Below are 19,227 nucleotides of genomic sequence, written 5' to 3' on the forward strand. Positions count from 1 at the left end.
CACTAGAAACCCCCGATTCACCAGAGTGAGGTCAGAGAGCTTTACTGACTTCAGACTTTCAGAAGACTTCAACTGTCTCTTCCCAAAATTAACACCATGGGTTCATTTAATAGAATGATTTCATGCAGAAGAAAGAATGTGACAGTGTGACTCCTCTGACTGAACCACATCCAGAATGTGCTCATTCAGAGTTTCTTTCATCAAGGAACACTCGTGCACTGAAACACCCACACAGGCATGATTTGCAGAACATCACTGGTTAGCATTTTCCTAAAAGAACTCCTCTTGACTATAATACCCAAACTTTATAGAGCATAAGTATCTCATAGCACAGTATTTCTTGGCTAGTGATTACATAGGAAAACTTTAGACTTACTTCCCCAAAACTCAATTATAGCAAATCAAAATTATGTATGAGAAAGGTCTCCAGTTATATCCCAACCAACTATTGATAGAATATCAAAATTACATGCAGATATTTTAAGAAGCCAACAAGTGGTAACAAAGGGGACATGTACCTGCGAGGCTGTTCATGCAGAGAAAGGTATCGGCACATAACACTCGGGTGAGCCAGTCTCGGCCACTGTGTATATGTCCTGATGCATTATCACACTATCCATTTCCAAGGACAATAAAGCTCAAAGAAAAACGACTGTGCACTGCTAGTTTAGACAATGATAAATATAATCATTAAATGTGGGGGAGTTTTGTTTTGTTCATTATTTTTAAAAGGAATGCCTCTTAGGATAGTGTTTCTCAAATTCTTAGGAACATAAGACTAACCTGGAGGTCTTGTTAAAAATGCAGATACTATTTTATCTAGTCAGTCTGAAGTGAGGCCTGAGAGTCTACTTTTCCTATAAGCAACTAAGACTTTGATTTGTGTAGCAAGGTTTTAAAGCAATGTGCAAAGAAATCTATAAGTGTAAAAAAGAGTATGAACAGCTCCATTTCCGGTTTTATTTATTTACTTATTTATTGCTACAGTCAGCTTTTTTGCTGCTGTGACTAAGAGACCTGACAAGAACAATTAGAAGAGGAAACGTTTATTTGGGGGCTCATGGTTTCAGAGGTCTCAGTCCATAGATAGCTGGCTCCAGTCCTCAGGGCTCAAAGTGAGGTTGAACATCATGGCAGAAGAGTGTGGCAGAGGGAAGCAGCTCACATGGTGATCAGAAAGCAGGAGAGGCTGCACTCACCAGATACAAACCATATACCCCAAAAGCACACCCCTGATGACCCACCTCCTCCAGCCACACCCTACCTGCCTTCAGTTACCACTCACTCAAATCCATCACGGGATTAATTCACTGATGGAGTTAAAGCTCTTTTTACCCAATTATTTCTCCTCTAAACCTTCTTGAATTGTCCCACACATGAGCTTTTGGGGGACACCTCATATCTAAGCCATATCACTTATTTACTTGAGTAAGCACTGAAAGCTCCGATTATTTCATCTGAAGGTCTATTTTCTAGGCCTTCCCATTTAGGATTCTCAATATTCTACAGAATCTACAATTTAAAACAATGAAAAACAGGCCCCCAGGAAGCCTTCCAGGACTGGGTAGCTGATGCCTATCCTGGGAGAGTGGAACCAGGAGACTAAGGAAAGCTGTTGGTATGCCGTCCCATGCCCAGTTTCTGGCACATGTCAGGAAGGCACTCAAATTATTGTTCTACAAATGACTACAATATTTAGCCAGGACAGGGAAGAAAAATGAAAAACTGGTGGAGGTTTTTCAATGTTTAAAGAGTAAATAAAAGCAAGTAAAGGTCTTCTAAGCTCTGTTAGTTGGAAAATAAGAGAAATGAAGGTAAACATCACCTTATTTTATATACACATTTTAATAATCAGCTGTCTGTCCAACAAAGGACTATGTTCTCTCTAAAGGACTGAGCTCCTGAAACACATGCCAGCAGAAAAGCCACCAGCCACTCAGAGGAGCACTGAGAAAGGCCTCCCAAGGTCCCGGGACCCACTGCTCACACATTTGTACCCAGATTAGAAAGAAACTTCAAGAGCAGGTTTTTCACTTTGAAAAAAAAGCAAAAGTTTCAGCAGAGAGTGAGCCAAGAATTCAAAACCTTACACATGGCTTAAGAGTCAATCAAAAGCCGAAGTCTGCTAGAAGTCATAAAAATGAAAAACTATTCCAGTGTGAAAAATACACATCTTCAAAGACAAAGGTTTGATAAGAGACACAGAACAGTCCCATAATGAAGTCCATTTGCTTGAGCATCTGCTTGCCACCTACAAAGAGTAACTCTTTCTGAAGGATTTAACCAAGGAAGGAAAAGCAAGATAATGGAATTTATTGGATGGGAAGTTAATGCACAAATACACCTTATTTTCCTACAAAACCTCAAAAGACATCTGATATTAATGTACCAAAATCCAAATTTTCTTTGTGTATGTGTGTAAGAGAGAAGAGAGAAGCCATAATATTTTAACAATGTGAATATTAAAAGTGTTCTCACAGGGCTGGGGATGTGGCTCAAGTGGTAGCGCGCTCGCCTGGTGTGCGTGCGGCCCGGGTTCGATCCTCAGCACCACATACCAACAAAGATGTTGTGTCCGCCGAGAACTAAGAAAAAATAAATAAACATTAAAAAAAAGTGTTCTCACAGGTTCACTTGATGTTTTCAATTGTTTCATCTAAGGGAATACCATTCTTGCTGAAAATGCTATGAAGTATCAACTTACAAGATGTTTTTTTTTAAAAGATTTAAGATTATTTTTAGGCTAGCTTTAGAAGCTTTAATTTCTAAAAACATGCATATCAAAAGGCTAATATGAAAAGATTCGGGGAGGGGTGCCAGAGACACCAAATACCACTGAAGCACAGAAAATTTATTCTCCAGACAATGTGAAAAAGATGACTTATAAAGTTAATGAGATATTACTTAAGGCAAGAGAAACAAATTGGCCATTAACCATGAGAATGAACCAAAAATTTTGTCATCAAATATAATGAAACTAATTAAAAAGTACAAAGAACACTAAAGCAGATACAAAAATAAAATTCAGGCAAAAGTTAGAACTATACCACAGACAAACTGAAGGGTAGTTAAGGCATGCAACAAGTCTCCATAAATTATAAATAAATTTCAGGAATAAAAAGGAAGGATATCAACAGTGATGAGTTATGCACCGAGGAAAACATCAACAAGCATCAGGTTTCCAAGGAAGAGTCAAGAGACAGGAAGACCAACTAGGAGGGATCTCCCACTGGGGAGGAGAGTAAACAGGATTAATCTCTGAAACTTTGAAATCCACTTCTCTGTGTCTAGATGATCTTAGAGAGCCTTTGACACAAGAACACCACAGTCCTTAGGCGGCAGCATTAGCTAGAGGTTTCTTTACCATACCACAAAGAGATGAAAGTGTCTTTAAAAGTCAACAACAACAAAACCTGCAAGTTTTCAATATTTCACAGCAGGCATATGAGACTTCAATTTAAACTACAAAAAAGCCCTGTTGATACTAGAGGAAACATATCATCAGAAAACCCTGTTTTAGTTCTACCTTCAATACCTTCTTACAGAGCTATCCTTGCACAAGGAATATTCTTTTCCTTGTCTGCAAACTTCCTTCCAAAGTTATGAGGCGATCAGTTGCTCCTTGCTAATATAAATTTTAAAAAATTTTGACCAATTATATCATGAAACAAAATATAAGTCAAATATGTCCAATAAAAATCTACCATCTAAATTGTGATATGCTAGATATGTAAACAACACACTGAAGTTTGAGGTTTAGTACCAAAACAATGCAAACCTTAACATTAGTGGCTGTGTATGTTAATTTATAAATCAAAATAACACTTTCACTATATTAGGTTAAAAGGTATATAAAATTATTTTTAATCCTTTTAGTGAGCCTATGGGAAATTCCGACTTGCATATGAAATTATATTTCTTATATTGGACAACCTGCTATACACTAAATTCTTTCACAGAACTAATGTTTGTATCTTAAATGTTCCCCAAAGACCCACATGCCAAGATTGGTCACCAGCCTGTGGCACTACTGGGAGGCAGAGGGACCTTACAAAGTGAGGCCCAGCAGAAGGAAGTGAGGCTATTTTGGAACCCAGTCCTTTCTGCTGTCTCTTGGCTTCCTGACTGCCATAAGGTGAGCATTCACCATGCACCATGCACCCTGCCACCCACACCTAACCTAGTGAGGATCACAACTCAGCAACAGAATGCACCCTGGAGGATGAGTGGTTAAACTTCATGATCGAGTAGTTGACAGGGAGCTGGTGCTGGCTGCTGCTGAGCAGCATTATGAGACAGTATTAGACAGAACAGTGGCCCTTGAAAGATTGACATTCAAAGTGTAGCCAAGTACAGGGGCAGAGTACTTCCAAGCACATGCAATCCCCAGCACTATCAAAAGAAAAAAAAAAAAAAAAGCCAAGTACAGCTGAATTGTGTCCCCCCGCAAGTGAATGTATGTTGAAGTCTTAGGTCCCAAAACTCCAGAATGAAAAAATATGGCCTTTAAAGAGATGAAGTAAAATGGAGTGGGTCCTAATCCAGTATTACTGATATTTTTCACAGAACAGGAGATAAGGAAACAGATACACAGACCAACAAGATTCCCTGTATCCTCACATCTTGGGTAAGAGTCATCATTACCAGACAAGGAGAGAGGCCCACAGGGGCCAGTCCCCAGTCTGTAGTAATGTGCTACCTCTGCCCCAGCACCCAATACATTGTTCCAAATACTTGAAAACTTCCCAGTAACAGAATGCAGATTTTGTTTTTACACATAGGCTACATTAAACTGCAAATTCAGTTTCTTAGTCACACTAGCCTTTTTTCAGATGTCCAATAGTGACATGTACCAAGTGGCTGCCATGTTGTATAGCACAGATCTAGAGAAGAGACAAAACCTGAAATTTCTAACAAATGTGCTCAATTGGTTAGGAAGTGTGACCAAAAAAAAAATATGTGTTTCTGCTATTGAAGCATTTTGAGTCATTAGTTTAAAAAACTAAATACGAAAGCATTGGACTCAAATCTACCCTTATACCATTTTTACTATGATTTGGTGAGCAGAGATTAAAGAAAGAAGTTAACAGTTCGGGACAACCTGCTGTGCATATGAATGTCGTCCTCACCAAGAGTTCCTGAAAGGTTGGTCTGTTGTGGCACAATACAGAGAACTGATGGAGATGACCAGCACAGGTTGACCAACTATCAAATCTCCAGGTACAGATGACTTGAGGATTCCCAAGTCAGCCACTGTCAGTACCATTCCTTAGACTTCACTATGCCTTTTGTGGATTTAATCAGACACTTTTAATAGAACCTAAGTATCAGCATAAATACTATATTGGATAAAATATTCCCATATTCATTCTACTTAGCGATAAGGCACCAAAGAAGAGTGTTGTGTCCACAACTACAAATTCTGTGACTCTATATAATATAAAGTTCCATATGCATGGAAGAAAATTGTAGAATTCAGGTAATAGGAAGAGTCATTCTGTTAGGTAAAAGAGTATTTAGGTAAGTCTAACTAGACTGAACACATTTACTCAAATAAGTAGCTATCTCTTTTGAGAATTTAGCATAGAAATTAGGGATTTCAGAATTCAATAATCAGTATATTAAAATTAATCTAGTACAGAGTTCTAATAAGAGTTCTTACATTTGAATAGGCCTCTATTTCTTCAACTTGCTTTTTATACTTTATAATATCTTAATTCTCCCAAGAGCTTAATGTTTAATGTTAGGGCTTAATGAAAATACTCCGATTTTACATATGTGAAATAGGAATATTTTAAGGCTCAAACCAATTAAGCATGCCAAGGACACAAAACTAGTGAACAGAATGGATAAAACTTAAACCTGATCAGTTTCCTAGTTCCAAACTTTCCTACAGGAGTTAGCTGTTGAAACATTAGAACTATGCCCAGCACACAATACCATGTAAATGTTAGTTATTATAAAAATCTGTAATATAATCATGTTGACTTGATCAAGTGCACAGTAATAATACTTAAAATGGTGACTAAATTCAGAATAAGCCTCTATAATGGTAATTCAATTCAGAAGAAACAACTCCCAAGAGCATCATGGTCACAGAAATCTTTTTAAAATTTAAATATATACTTTTTGCAAAGAAATGCAGAGTAATCAATAAAAAGCATACTCGCATAAAATTTATTTATGAAGATCAAATTATGTGGAGAAAATAAAAAATTTCTGAGTAAAAAATTGTTTTAAGAGTGATATAATAAAAAAATAGCAATTTTCTATCTATGTACTATCAGATCAATTTAAGAGTGATGCAAAAGCTTTATTCAAAATCTCAACAATGTCAAGGGGGATTAAAAAATGTGAGGAGCGGGCTGGGGATGAGGCTCAAGCGGTAGCGTGCTCGCCTGGCATGCGTGAGGCCCGGGTTCGATCCTCAGCACCACATACAGGCAAAGATGTTGTGTACGCCGAAAACTAAAAAATAAATATTAAAAAATTCTCTCTCTTTCTCTCTCTCCTCTCCCTCTCACTCTCTAAAAAAAATGTGAGGAGCAACTATGCTAGATTAAAAAACTGAATCAAATGCACAGGTAGTCCTCATTGGAAATAAGCAAAAGGCAAAATTACTTTTGGAATGAAGAAATTTAAATATGTAGCATTATATAAGATGAAACTTGATAAGTGGAATAAAGCAACTTACAACTTACAATGTCCCATTTAGATTAAAAATACTAAGTGTATATTTATAAATGGCAAATGTCTGAAAGGATATAAATATATACAAACTAATTTCCGCATACATGGTGATCTTTGAGGGACTAGAATAGGGTATTTTTATTTCATTTTAATTTATGTGTGCTAACTTTCCAGAATGCATTTGCTATATGATAGCAAGGGTGTGGTTCTACAAGGGTCCACTGGGGTTTAAGGATAGGTCCAAGGTGGCACTATTGGGAAGTGTTAGCCACCTTTAAGAAGTGGCAAAGTATGTGGGCTACGCAACACAAAATTCAATATCCAACTAGATCCATCTTGGGTGCTCCCGAGTCTCCAAACTGACTAGTGCATAGCACTCTCTGTTGACAGTTGCTCTTGATAATGCAACATACCATTTCACACAGCCATTTCATTTCTAGAAATTTATCCTGATATACTCGAAAACTATTATGATCAAAAATATACACCTATTATTTTTGTGTATAAAGTACAGCACCTATTCATGATTAAAATGCTAGAAAAAAATAGGGATAGAAGAAACTTACCTCAACATTGTAAAGGCTTTATGTGACAAACCCAAGGCTAGCATTATACTGAACGGAGAAAAACTGAAAGCATTTCCTCTAAAAACATGAATAAGAAAAGATCCTCACTTCCACCACTCCTATTCAATAGTCCAGAAACTCCAGCCAGAACAATCGTGCAGGAGAAGGAAATTAACAGGACACAAATAGGAAAAGAAGAACTCAAATTAGCTCTCTCTGCTGACAGACCTGATCCTATATTTAGAAGACCCTAACAACTCCAATAGAGGTGGAAGGGAAGATGGCGGCGAAGGGAGTGCATCACCCCCGTGTACCGCATCACTGTGCGGGAGAATGATGAGTTAGAACCGCTAAAAACTATCTTGTTAGGAATTTCCAGCAAAATTGGGGTGCTCCAAAACCTAGAGGAAGGATTTTCATCGCACGAGGATCAGCTACAGGGGCTCAAACGCGAGCGATTTGTCCGCACGGAGGGTCACGCCGCTTATTCAGCAAATCGCCCCACGGCTAGAGTCTGCGGCGCGCGCTGGGAAATGACGAGATAGCAATGCAAAGATACAGTACTCAGTGCTGAATTCTGGTTTTGAGATGGAGTAAGGAAGCGGTCCAGTTTGGTTCTCCACCGGTCAGACCACAGAGGAAGCCAGCGGCCACCATCTTAGAGAGTTGACGTCACCATCCCTGTTTTCCACTGATCGCAGCTCATTCAACCATAGAACAGGTAATTTCAGGCTGCCATTCGCCTGCATCTCGCAGACAAATTACTCAGTCTCAGTGCTAAAGAACCGGCGGAAACTGCTTCTTGGAGCCTACTTCTATCAGAACATACACCCAGCCAGGAGCGGCCGAATTCCGGCTCCCTGAACTGCTCTGGCCCAGGGCTAAAGAACCAGCGGAAACTGCTTCTCGGTCCGGGTCCTGCTGAATATTGTGGAGGCCAGAGGGGCAGAGCAGAGCCACCGCCCACGCCCAAAACAGGCCCACTGACCCGCCGGCATGGCAGTCACTTGACCCCATCTGGAGTAGGGTCCGAGCAGACCCGCCGCCCGCATCCGGAACAGGCCTAACAGCAACCTGGCATGGTAGCCACGTCACCCCAATAGGAGTAGGGGCAGAGCAGAGCCGCTGCCCGTGCCTGCAAGGTAGGCAGACCTGCGACCAACTGGCAGAACAGGACCAGGGGTCCGCGGGCGTGGTAGACATGTCACACCAATTGGAGGAGGGGCAGAGCAGAGCCGCTGACCGCTACTGCAAGGTAGGCAGACCTGCGACCGGCCGGCAGAACAGACCCAGCGGCCTGCCAGCGTGGTAGACACGTCACCCCAATTGGAGGAGGAGCACAGCCGCTGCCCGCCCTGCAAGGGAGACTTGTCAACTATACAAGAGTAATATAAATATATAGGGGGAAAATTTCAAAAACACAACAGTTTCACCAAGCAGAAAGAAACGTGAGCAGTATGAAAAGACAAGGCAAGAAAGGACCACAAGCAATGCAGGTCAACTCAACTTTAGAAGAGGTAATAGCTGCAGCAGATGGAATGTCAGAAAGAATTCAGGATATACATGCTTCAGATGATCTGGAGTCTCAAGGAAGACATTAGACAGCAAAATCAGACAGTGAAAGATCACTTCGACAATGAATTACATAAACAAATCCAAGAAGCAAAAGATCAACTATATAGGGAGATAGAGGTAATAAAAAACAAACAGAAATCCTAGAAATGCAGGAAGCAATAAACCAACTTAAAAACTCAATTGAGAATACTACCAGCAGAGTAGATCACTTAGAAGATAGAACATCAGACAATGAAGACACAGTATTTCAACTTGAAAAGAACATAGACAGCTCAGCAAGACTGTTAAGAAACCATGAGCAGACCATTCAAGAAATATGGGATAACATAAAGAGACCAAACTTAAGAGTCATTGGGATACAGGAAGGTATAGAGGTCCAAACCAAAGGAATGAGCAATCTATTGAATGAAATAATACGAGAAAACTTCCCAGACTTGAAGAATGAGACAGAATCCCAAATCCTAGAAGCCTACAGGATGCCAAATGTGCAAAATCATAAGAGATCCACACCTAGACACATTATAATGAAGATGCCCAGCATACAGAATAAGGAGAGAATTTTAAAAGCTACAAGAGAAAGGAAGCAGATTACATTTAGGGGTAAACCAATCAGGATAACAGCTGATCTTTCAACACAGACTCTGAAAGCTAGAAGATCCTGGAATAACATATTTCAAACACTGAAAGAAAATGGGTTCCAACCAAGAATCGTGTATCCAGCGAAATTAAGCTTCAGGATGGAAGATGAAATTAAAACTTTCCACGATAAACAAAAGTTAAAAGAATTTGCAGCTAGAAAACCATCTCTTCAAAACATCCTCGGCAAAACATTACAGGAAGAGGAAATGGAAAATAACAATGAAAACCAACAGTGGGAGGTAGGACAGTAAAGGGGGGAAAATAATCAAAGAGGAAAACAAACCATGTTTAGTAACATAAATAAACAAATATGGCTGGAAGAACAACCCATATCTCAATAATAACCCTAAATGTTAATGGCTTAAACTCACCAATTAAGAGACACAGGCTAGTAGAATGGATCACAAAACAAGACCCAACAGTATGCTGCCTACAGGAGACGCATTTGTTAGGAAAAGACATACATAGACTGAAGGTGAAAGGTTGGGAAAAATCATATCACTCATATGGACTTCGGAAACAAGCAGGAGTGTCCATACTCATATCAAATAAAATAGATTTCAAGCCAAAGTTAATCAAAAGGGATAAAGAGGGACACTACATACTGCTCAAGGGAACCATACACCAACAAGACATAACAATCATAAATATATATGCCCCAAACAAAATCAACACGCATAAATCAAAGGCATTCCTGTACGTATATCAGCGACAAATCCTCTGAAATGGAAATGAGGACAACGACTCCATTCACAATATCCTCAAAAAAAATAAAAAACTTGGGAATCAACCTAACAAAAGAGGTGAAAGACTTATACAATGAAAACTACAGATCCCTAAAGAGAGAAATAGAAGAAGATCTTAGAAGATGGAAAAATATACCCTGTTCATGGATAGGCAGAACTAACATCATCAAAATGGCGATATTACCAAAAGTTCTCTATAGGTTTAATGCAATGCCAATCAAAATCCCAACGGCATTTCTTGTAGAAATAGAGAAAGCAATCATGAAATTCATATGGAAAAATAAAAGACCCAGAATAGCAAAAACAATGCTAAGCAAGAAGTGTGAATCAGGCGGTATAGCGATACCAGATTTCAAACTATACTATAGAGCAATAGTAACAAAAACAGCATGGTACTGGTACCAAAACAGGCAGGTGGACCAATGGTACAGAATAAAGGACACAGAAACCAATCCACAAAACTACAACTATCTTATATTTGATAAAGGGGCTAAAAGCATGCAATGGAGGAAGGATAGCATCTTCAACAAATGGTGCTGGGAAAACTGGAAATCCATATGCATCAAAATGATACTGAATCCCTTTCTCTCGCCATGCACAAAAGTTAACTCAAAATGGATCAAGGAGCTTGATATCAAATCAGAGACACGGAGTCTGATAGAAGAAAAAGTAGGCTATGATCTACATACTGTGGGGTCGGGCACCAAATTCCTCAATAGGACACCCATGGCACAAGAGTTAACAAGAATCAACAAATGGGACTTACTCAAACTAAAAAGTTTTTTCTCAGCAAAAGAAACAATAAGAGAGGTAAATAGGGAGCCTACATCCTGGGAACAAATCTTTACTCCTCACACTTCAGATAGAGCCCTAATATCCAGAGTATACAAAGAACTCAAAAAATTAGACAATAAGATAACAAATCACCCAATCAACAAATGGGCCAAGGACCTGAACAGACACTTCTCAGAGGAGGACATACAATCAATCAACAAGTACATGAAAAAATGCTCACCATCTCTAGCAGTCAGAGAAATGCAAATCAAAACCACCCTAAGATACCATCTCACTCCAGTAAGATTGGCAGCCACTCTGAAGTCAAACAACAACAAGTGCTGGCGAGGATGTGGAGAAAAGGGTACACTTGTACATTGCTGGTGGGACTGCAAATTGGTGTGGCCAATTTGGAAAGCAGTTTGGAGATTCCTGGGAAAGATGGGAATGGAACCACCATTTGACCCAGCTATTGCCCTTCTCGGACTATTCCCTAAAGACCTAAAAAGAGCATGCTACAGGGACACTGCTACATCGATGTTCATAGGAGCACAATTCACAATAGCAAGACTGTGGAACCAACTTAGATTCCCTTCAATAGACGAATGGATTAAAAAAAAATGTGGCATTTATACACAATGGAGTATTACTCTGCATTAAAAAATGACAAAATCATAGAATTTGGAGGGAAATGGATGGCATTAGAGCAGATTATGCTAAGTGAAGCTAGCCAATCCCTAAAAGACAAATGCCAAATGTCTTCTTTGATATAAGGAGAGTAACTAAGAACAGAGTAGGGACGAAGAGCATGAGAAGATTAACATTAAACAGGGATGAGAGGTGGGAGGGAAAGGGAGAGAGAAGGGAAATTGCATGGAAATGGAAGGAGACCCTCAGGGTTATACAAAATTACATACAAGAGGAAGTGAGGGGTAAGGGAAAAATAATACAAGGGGGAGAAATGAATTACAGTAGAGGGGGTAGAGAGAGAAGTGGGGAGGGGAGGGGAGGGGGGATAGTAGAGGATAGGAAAGGCAGAATACAACAGACACTAGTATGGCAATATGTAAATCAATGGAAGTGTAACCGATGTGATTCTGCAATCTGTATACGGGGTAAAAATGGGAGTTCATAACCCACTTGAATCAAAGTGTGAAATATGATATATCAAGAACTATGTAATGTTTTGAACAACCAACAATAAAAATAAAAATAAAAAACTCCAATAGAAGACTTCTAGAGCTAATAAATGAATTCAGCAAAGTGGCAGGATACAAGATCAACACTCATAAATCAATTGTATTCCTATACTCCAATAATGAATCTGCTGAAAAAAGAATTAGAACACTATCCCATTCATAACAACCTCAAAAAAGAAAATAAAATACATGGAAACCATTCTAAAAACGGAATTGAAGGATCTCTACAATAAAAACTATAGAACACTAAAGAAAAATTGGAGATGACCTTGGAAGATAGAAAGACCTCCCATATTGCTGGATAGGCACAATTAATATCGTCAAGCTGGCCATACCACCGAAAGTGCTATACGGATTCAACACAATCCCCATCCAAACACCAATGATATTCTTCACAGAACTAGAAAAAATAACACTACATTCATGTGGGAAAATAAGAGATCCAGAGTAGCCTAAGCAATTCTTAGCAAGAAGAATGAAGCTGGAGGCATCACAATGCTGTGCCACAAAGTGTAACTACAGAATTAGAGTAACAAAGCACATCCTACCGGCCCTAAAACAGATATGAAGACCAATGGAATACAACAGAGGTCACAGAGACAAGCCACATAGATACACTTATCTTATACTAGACAAAGGTGACAAATACATACATTGGAAATAAGAAAGACTTTTGAACAAATGGTGCTGAGAAAACTGAAAATCCATAACAGAGGAATGAAATATGATCCCTATCTGCACAAAAGTCAAAGACCTGAGAATAAGACCAGAAACTCTCCAAGTGCTAGAAGAAAATGCAGAGCCAACACTCTAGTATGTCAACACGGGAACCAACTTCCTTAACACGACATCTAAAGCACAAGAAATAAAATTAAAAATAAATAAATAAATGGGATGGCATCAAATCAAAATGCTTCTTCACAGCAAAGGAAACAAATGCATGAAGAGAGCCTACAGAAGGGCAAAAGACCTTTCTCACCTGCTCCTCAGTTAGGGAATTAATATTCAGATATACAAAGAACTCAAAAAACTTAACACCAAAAATCCTAATCAATAAACGGGAAAAAGAACTAAACAGACCCTCCTCAGTACAGCCAGGCATGGTGATGCATGCCTGTCATCCCAGTGTCTCCGGAGGCTGAGGCAGGAGGATCATGAGTTCAAAGCCAGCCTCAGCAAAAGCGAGGCGCTAAGCAACTCAGTGAGACCCTGTCTCTACATAAATAGGAGTAGGGATGTGACTCGGTGGTCAAGTGCCCCCGAGATCAAGCCTCGGTACCAAAAAAAAAAAAAAAAAAATATATATATATATATATATATACACACACATATATATAAATGGTTAAATATTTTAAAAAATGTTCAACATCTCTAGCAATTAGAGAAATGCAAATTAAAACGACATTGAGATTTCATTTCACTCCAGTCAGAATGGCAATTATCAAGAGTATAAATAATGAGGACGTGGGGAAAGGTACACTCATACATTGTTGGTGAGACTGCAAATTATGACAACCACTCTGAAAAGCAGTATGGAGATTGCTCAAAAAACTAAGGGGGGCTGAGGTTGTAGCTCAGTGGTAGAGTGCTCGACTTACATGTGGAAGGCACCTGGTTCAATCCCCAGCACCACATAAAAAATTTTAAAAAGGTATTGTGTCCATCTACTACTAAAAAAAATTAAAAAAAAAAAAAAAAAAAACTAGGAATGGAACCACCATATAACCCCCTGTCCCAGTAAATATCCAAAGGATTTAAAATCAGCATAGTATAGTGATGAAGGCACATCAATGTTTATAGCAGCACAATTCACAAGAGCCAAAGCATGGAAACAACCTAGGTGCCCTTCAACAGATGAATGGATAAAGAAAATGTGGTGTATGTACACAATGGAGTATTACTCAGCCTTAAAGAAGAATGACATTATGGCATTTGCCAGTAAATGGATGAATCTGGAGATTATCATGTTAAGTGAAATAAGCCAGTCCCACAAAACCAAAGAATGAATGTTTTCTCTGATATGTGGAAACAGATCCAAAATAAAGTGGAGGGGGAGGGGGAAAAGAAAGAAAAAAATGTGACAGGGAATTTCATCAAAATAGAGGAAAGACCATTAGAGTAGATGAAGGAGATTGAAGAGGAGGAAGGAAGGACAGGAAAAGAAAAGAATGGTGGAATGATCTCACTGAACTTTCAAATGCACACACAGGAATATAGCAGAGAATCCTAGTATCAAGGATATCCACCAGAGACTAATGTAAAAACAAAACACTACAAATAAATTGTAGAAAGATCAGCAGAGGAGACGGAGAGGAGCAGGAGGAGGAAGGAAGTGCTGGAGACTGAATTAGACCAAATCGTATCCCTTGCTTTTGTGATTAGGTAAAAATGTAGCCTAATGATTTATATAACAAAACAAAAACAAAAAAAAAAAAAAACACAATAAAAGTGTTTAAAAAAAATATGCATTGTAGATTGTTAACAGTAAAGACCAGAAATAACATAAATGTCTATTAAGAAAGACTAGCTAGCTAATTTGAGTCTACATTGCATATGTGGTTTAAAAAACCACAGATCTTGAGATAATTTTATATATGGACCACAACAAAATAGTGGAAAAGTTGTAGAAAAAGACATGAACTAGGTCTTATTACAAACTTTTAATTATCTACATATACATGCATACAGTTTAAAACACAATTTATGTGAGTGTGTGCTAGGGCTTAACCCAGGGCTTCACACATGTTAAGTGTGACATTCATATAAGTTTTTAGGTTAATAATCTCTGGTAAATAGAACGGATTTTTTATTTTAGAAACCCTTCTATTTTATTTGGGGAAAAAATGAACACATACAGCATTTAAAGTAAAAAATATCCACATATTTTAACTTATTGCCCCCAAAATAGTTACTTACAAAACAATTTATAATATGAATTCACTTCGAAATGAGTAACAATGGTTATGTCAAGAACAGAGTACAGAAAAAATCCATACTGTAGTTCACAAAAAAGTTCTTTAAAGAATACCATCTTTCTCTAAAATAGTGATCAATCCCCAAAACTATATTTGTCCACAATATCTTTCATGGCAACTTTTCAAAACTCTGGAGAATCAGTTTTATTGTTGGATTGCCCAGTATACTAACTACAAGTAAGTTACAGATAAAATAATGCCAACAAATTCACAGAATTTATGAATACAACTTTTCTGCTAGATAAGTTTTAAATGTCTCCTTGATGAAGGGAATTCCTCTAATGAAATTAACTCAGATTTTTTTTTTTACTTTGAATGCTGTATGTGTTTTTTCCCCAAAGCATGACCAGGCATGACACTGGTCCCTCACAGTAAGTGTTCTGTTTTAAAATATCTTCTACATATCTACAGTCAACATCAATATGCCTGGGGCCTTTGTTTCAAGGCCAAAGCTAGAGGCGAGACAGGAATCTACATCATTTCACAAGCAAGAACAGGAAGAAAACTCTGAAAACAGCCCAAGGAAGCACTGGGTTCTGTCTCCAGGAATCTGAACTTGACACAGGGTATCTTGGTCCCATACAGGCCTAGCTCCAAATGTGGAGCTTACAAATGTTCTGACGTAAGGGGTCAAGGCCTTCTCTAAGCCTCTGATTAAAAAAGAAGCAGAGCTCTCTGTCCTCATGTTACTCCAAATGTTTTCCATCTCAGCCCTGATCCGAGATTCAATTGCCTTTGTTTTCCCTCTAGACCTACTGCTGCTCGTAAGAGCTTATAGCTACAGAAGGGAAGTGCTTAACATGTACCTACTCTTTGGACAATAACCCTATTGAAGCCAGATTTAAAATTAGGTAGTCAGTGTAGTTAGGTAAATCGGGGTCTAATACCGAGTGAAATCTAAAATGGAGGCCATGCTGAGAATGATTCTGGGAAACACAGGACAACTCACGGAATGTTAATGAAGTCCTGCAAAGGCCCTAGGCCAAAGTCCATCCCAAAGAAGTGTTAATGAAGTTCTTCTGGCTCAGACTACTTCTTTGGCCCACGTGTGTCCCACCCCTGGGGCCTTCCCACCTACATGCCATCACTGAAAGAAACTATAAAATGGAGAGACAACCGCACTTCCAGGGATTCCACCTCTTGGGTCCCCTTCTTCCTCCAGGAGAAGTCTTTTCTGCTGTCCTTTAATAAACTTCTAATCTCTACTCTGACCTTGCCTTGGCGTGCTTCTTTGGTGTTATTCTTCAACATTGGGGAAGCAAGAACTCGTCACCGGTCAACAGCGGTAACACTATGATGCATTTCTATGTGACAGATGAAGAAACTGAGCTATGAGGTACAGGACCAGTGGCCAACTAGTATTTAAACCTGGAGATTCTCATTCCTGAGTATCATCTTTCCTGTGCAGCACTCACCATCTCTATGATGTATTTCATCTAATCCAGAAGACATTAGCAAGCTTCAGACAATAGTGCTCTGAGCTTTTAGTATCAATCTCAAGGCCAACAGGCCACCTGCATAAAATGTTTATTTTTGGTACTGCCATTGGTTCTTGCCATTATTGGATAACTGACACTATGGAATCTAATTCACAAGTGTTATTTGTTGATGCCTTTCTTAAGTTTTCAAAAGCTGTTATAGCAATAATTAGACACCCCACCTGTTAACCAAGCAAAAAGACACTGGTTCAGATTCTCATTCTATCAGTGTTTTCCTTCATCAGCAAAGTTAAGATACAAAGGTAGAGTCAGGTGTCAAGTAATGTAATATTAAAAGACCACGTTGTTTATGAAACTGAAAAAAGTAGAAGTTCTATAAGATGGAAACAATAAAAACTAACTGGCAAAAAATATACATCTAACCTTTTGAAATTATCACAAAGAAATCAATTAGTACACACGAGAATGAATGCTACCAATAAAATTCATTCATTCCATCCTCACTTCCACTGAAGTGCAATAACTTAACAGATTAATAAATGATTATATAAGAAATGTCTTAATCTGTTGCTGGGTAAGCTCCAGCACCTTCCCAGTGAATTAGAAATGCACCGTGGACAGTGACAATGACTTTCCCTTGTGCATGTCCTGCTGCAGATGTGTTCCCGCTGCTGTAAGAGGTCTATCAGTTAACTACCTGTACAGGTACACTCACTGGGCTACAGGTAGAGGACCCACAACCTATCAAGTCATTCAGTCTTCATAAGGACTCATATGTATGTTCATTTTTCAGATAAGGAAACTGAGGCCCAAGGGAGGATGAGAAAACTGAGGCCCTGGGATGCAGTGCGAGGAATCAGGCAGCATGAGGCTGCAACCGCTCAGGGTGGCATGGAGTCCCTTTGACCTCTCTCCGGGGAGGGGCACCGGAGCGCCGTGAATGGCGAGAAGCAATACAGTACCAGCGGGAAGCAGGGGCTCCAGCGGGGTAAAGACATGCTCCATAGCGGAATACTGGCCTCTGCATTAAAACACAAAAGTGCAGGTTAGAATCCCCCAGGCTACTAGGCGAGCGCAGCGCCACCGCCCTCCCCGCGCGCTGCGGTCCGACCCGCGCAGCGCTGGGGCTGCGCATCGCGGGAGCGCGCGGGCAGGGCGGGGACCGGGCAGGGGTGGGGGGAGACGGCAAAGCGGGCACGCTCTGTGCTCTTCGGGGACTGCCCCTCCCGCCTCCATCCGGGAACCCGGCATCACCCACCGGCCGCCCCCTCCCCACTGTTCCCCCTCCTCCCGCGGCTGCCTCACCTACACAATGGCGGGAGGAGCCCAAGCCTCGGAGCGCTGCTCCTATCGACCGCTCGGCGCGCGGCTGAGGCGCCTGGCGTGCAGCCTCCTTCCGGGAGCGCCGAGCCTCCCGCGCGGCTTCGCGCTAGACCCGCTCCGTGCTTCTGCGCTGCTCTCTACGCCCCACCTCGGCACAGAGGCCGTCGTGCTGGACGCGAAGCAGGGTATTCCTCGCTCACCAGCAAAGCAGCTTCCCCGCCTCCTCCGCGGCCCCGCTCGCTTTGATCTCCCGCGGGCTCCGGCGCCTGCCCTCCGGCCCCGCGCCCCCCTTTCCTCCCCGCGCCCGGCGCGTCCTGGAAGAAACCACCTGCCGCGCGCCGCTCCGTCTCCCCAGAAGAAGGGGCTCCGGCCGTGCAGCCCTTTCCAGCGCCGGGCAAGACTCACCTCCGACGAGCCGGCGCAGTGCCCGCACCGCCACCCCTCCCGGCGGCGGAGGCCCGGCCTGCACCGGAGGCGGCTGGGCCTGGGCAGTAACGGCGGAAGCGCGCGGGTCTTACAGGTGCAGGGCGTCTCCGCGAGAGTGAAGACCCAAAGAAGGGACCCAAACCTAACTTTTATACACTAGTATTCTCTTAAAACTTTTCAGAAGGACCTATTTAAAGGTGCCAATCGTGTAGAGATGCGCACGTGTAACACAATTGGGTGCTGTAGCTGCAACACCTGCGAAAACCACAAATCAGGGCACGGAAAAGCGCGAGATGATGACCCAGACTGTAGGCAGGCAATCATAGAAGATATTCATATGGAAAAAAAAAAAAACACAGATAAGGAACCTTAAAGAATAAATCTATCTGCCACATTGCAAACGAGTCCTTAACAAAAATTTAAGTTTATGGAGCAATTATTATGTTCCAGTTACCGTTGAGAGGTTTTATGCTTAATTGCTCTAAAATGTAGGCGCGAAGAAAACAAGGACCAAAATTTTTTTACCCTTACATATTCACACTGTAACACCTGCTGATCTAGAGCAAGCAATCAATGAGTATTGAATGTTCATATTGAAATCATTTATGATAATATGGGATGCTACTTCTCTGGTTTTTCTTAAAACCGTCTATTCATCAAGCCTCAGCACAAACCAGCCCCCCCCCCCACTCTATCTCATCTTGGATTGATTGACCACATAGCTATAATCACAATCCGAGTTATCCTACTTCACTTAGCACTCCTATTAGATTGCTAGCTTCCTAAGGGCTGGACCCCTGTCTGGTTTTATTCATGCTATTCCTCCAACTAAACAATGCGCTTCTTCCAAAATACAGGTTCATTAAATAATTGTG

The 19,227-nt window shown here is 40.5% G+C and overlaps 1 protein-coding gene across 5 annotated transcripts in view; it reads right to left on the minus strand.

Moving 5' to 3' along the window:
- Positions 1-18,428, minus strand: part of TPK1 (thiamin pyrophosphokinase 1) — a 354,135-nt gene extending 335,707 nt beyond the window's left edge. For 2 of the 5 annotated variants that reach the window (XM_081283741.1, XM_081283745.1), the window contains exons 1-2: positions 17,909-18,037; positions 17,566-17,624 (exon numbers count right to left, since the gene is read on the minus strand). In XM_081283741.1, coding sequence (XP_081139867.1) covers positions 17,566-17,608 — 43 coding nt within the window. In that variant the 5' untranslated portion in view covers positions 17,609-17,624; positions 17,909-18,037. The other 3 variants (XM_081283744.1, XM_081283743.1, XM_081283742.1) reach the window with 3 other exon arrangements.
- Positions 18,429-19,227: the final 799 nt, after the last annotated feature.

This window comes from Spermophilus citellus (genome assembly GCF_964194105.1).
Source record: "Spermophilus citellus genome assembly, chromosome: 3".
NCBI classification, from domain to species: domain Eukaryota; kingdom Metazoa; phylum Chordata; class Mammalia; order Rodentia; family Sciuridae; genus Spermophilus; species Spermophilus citellus.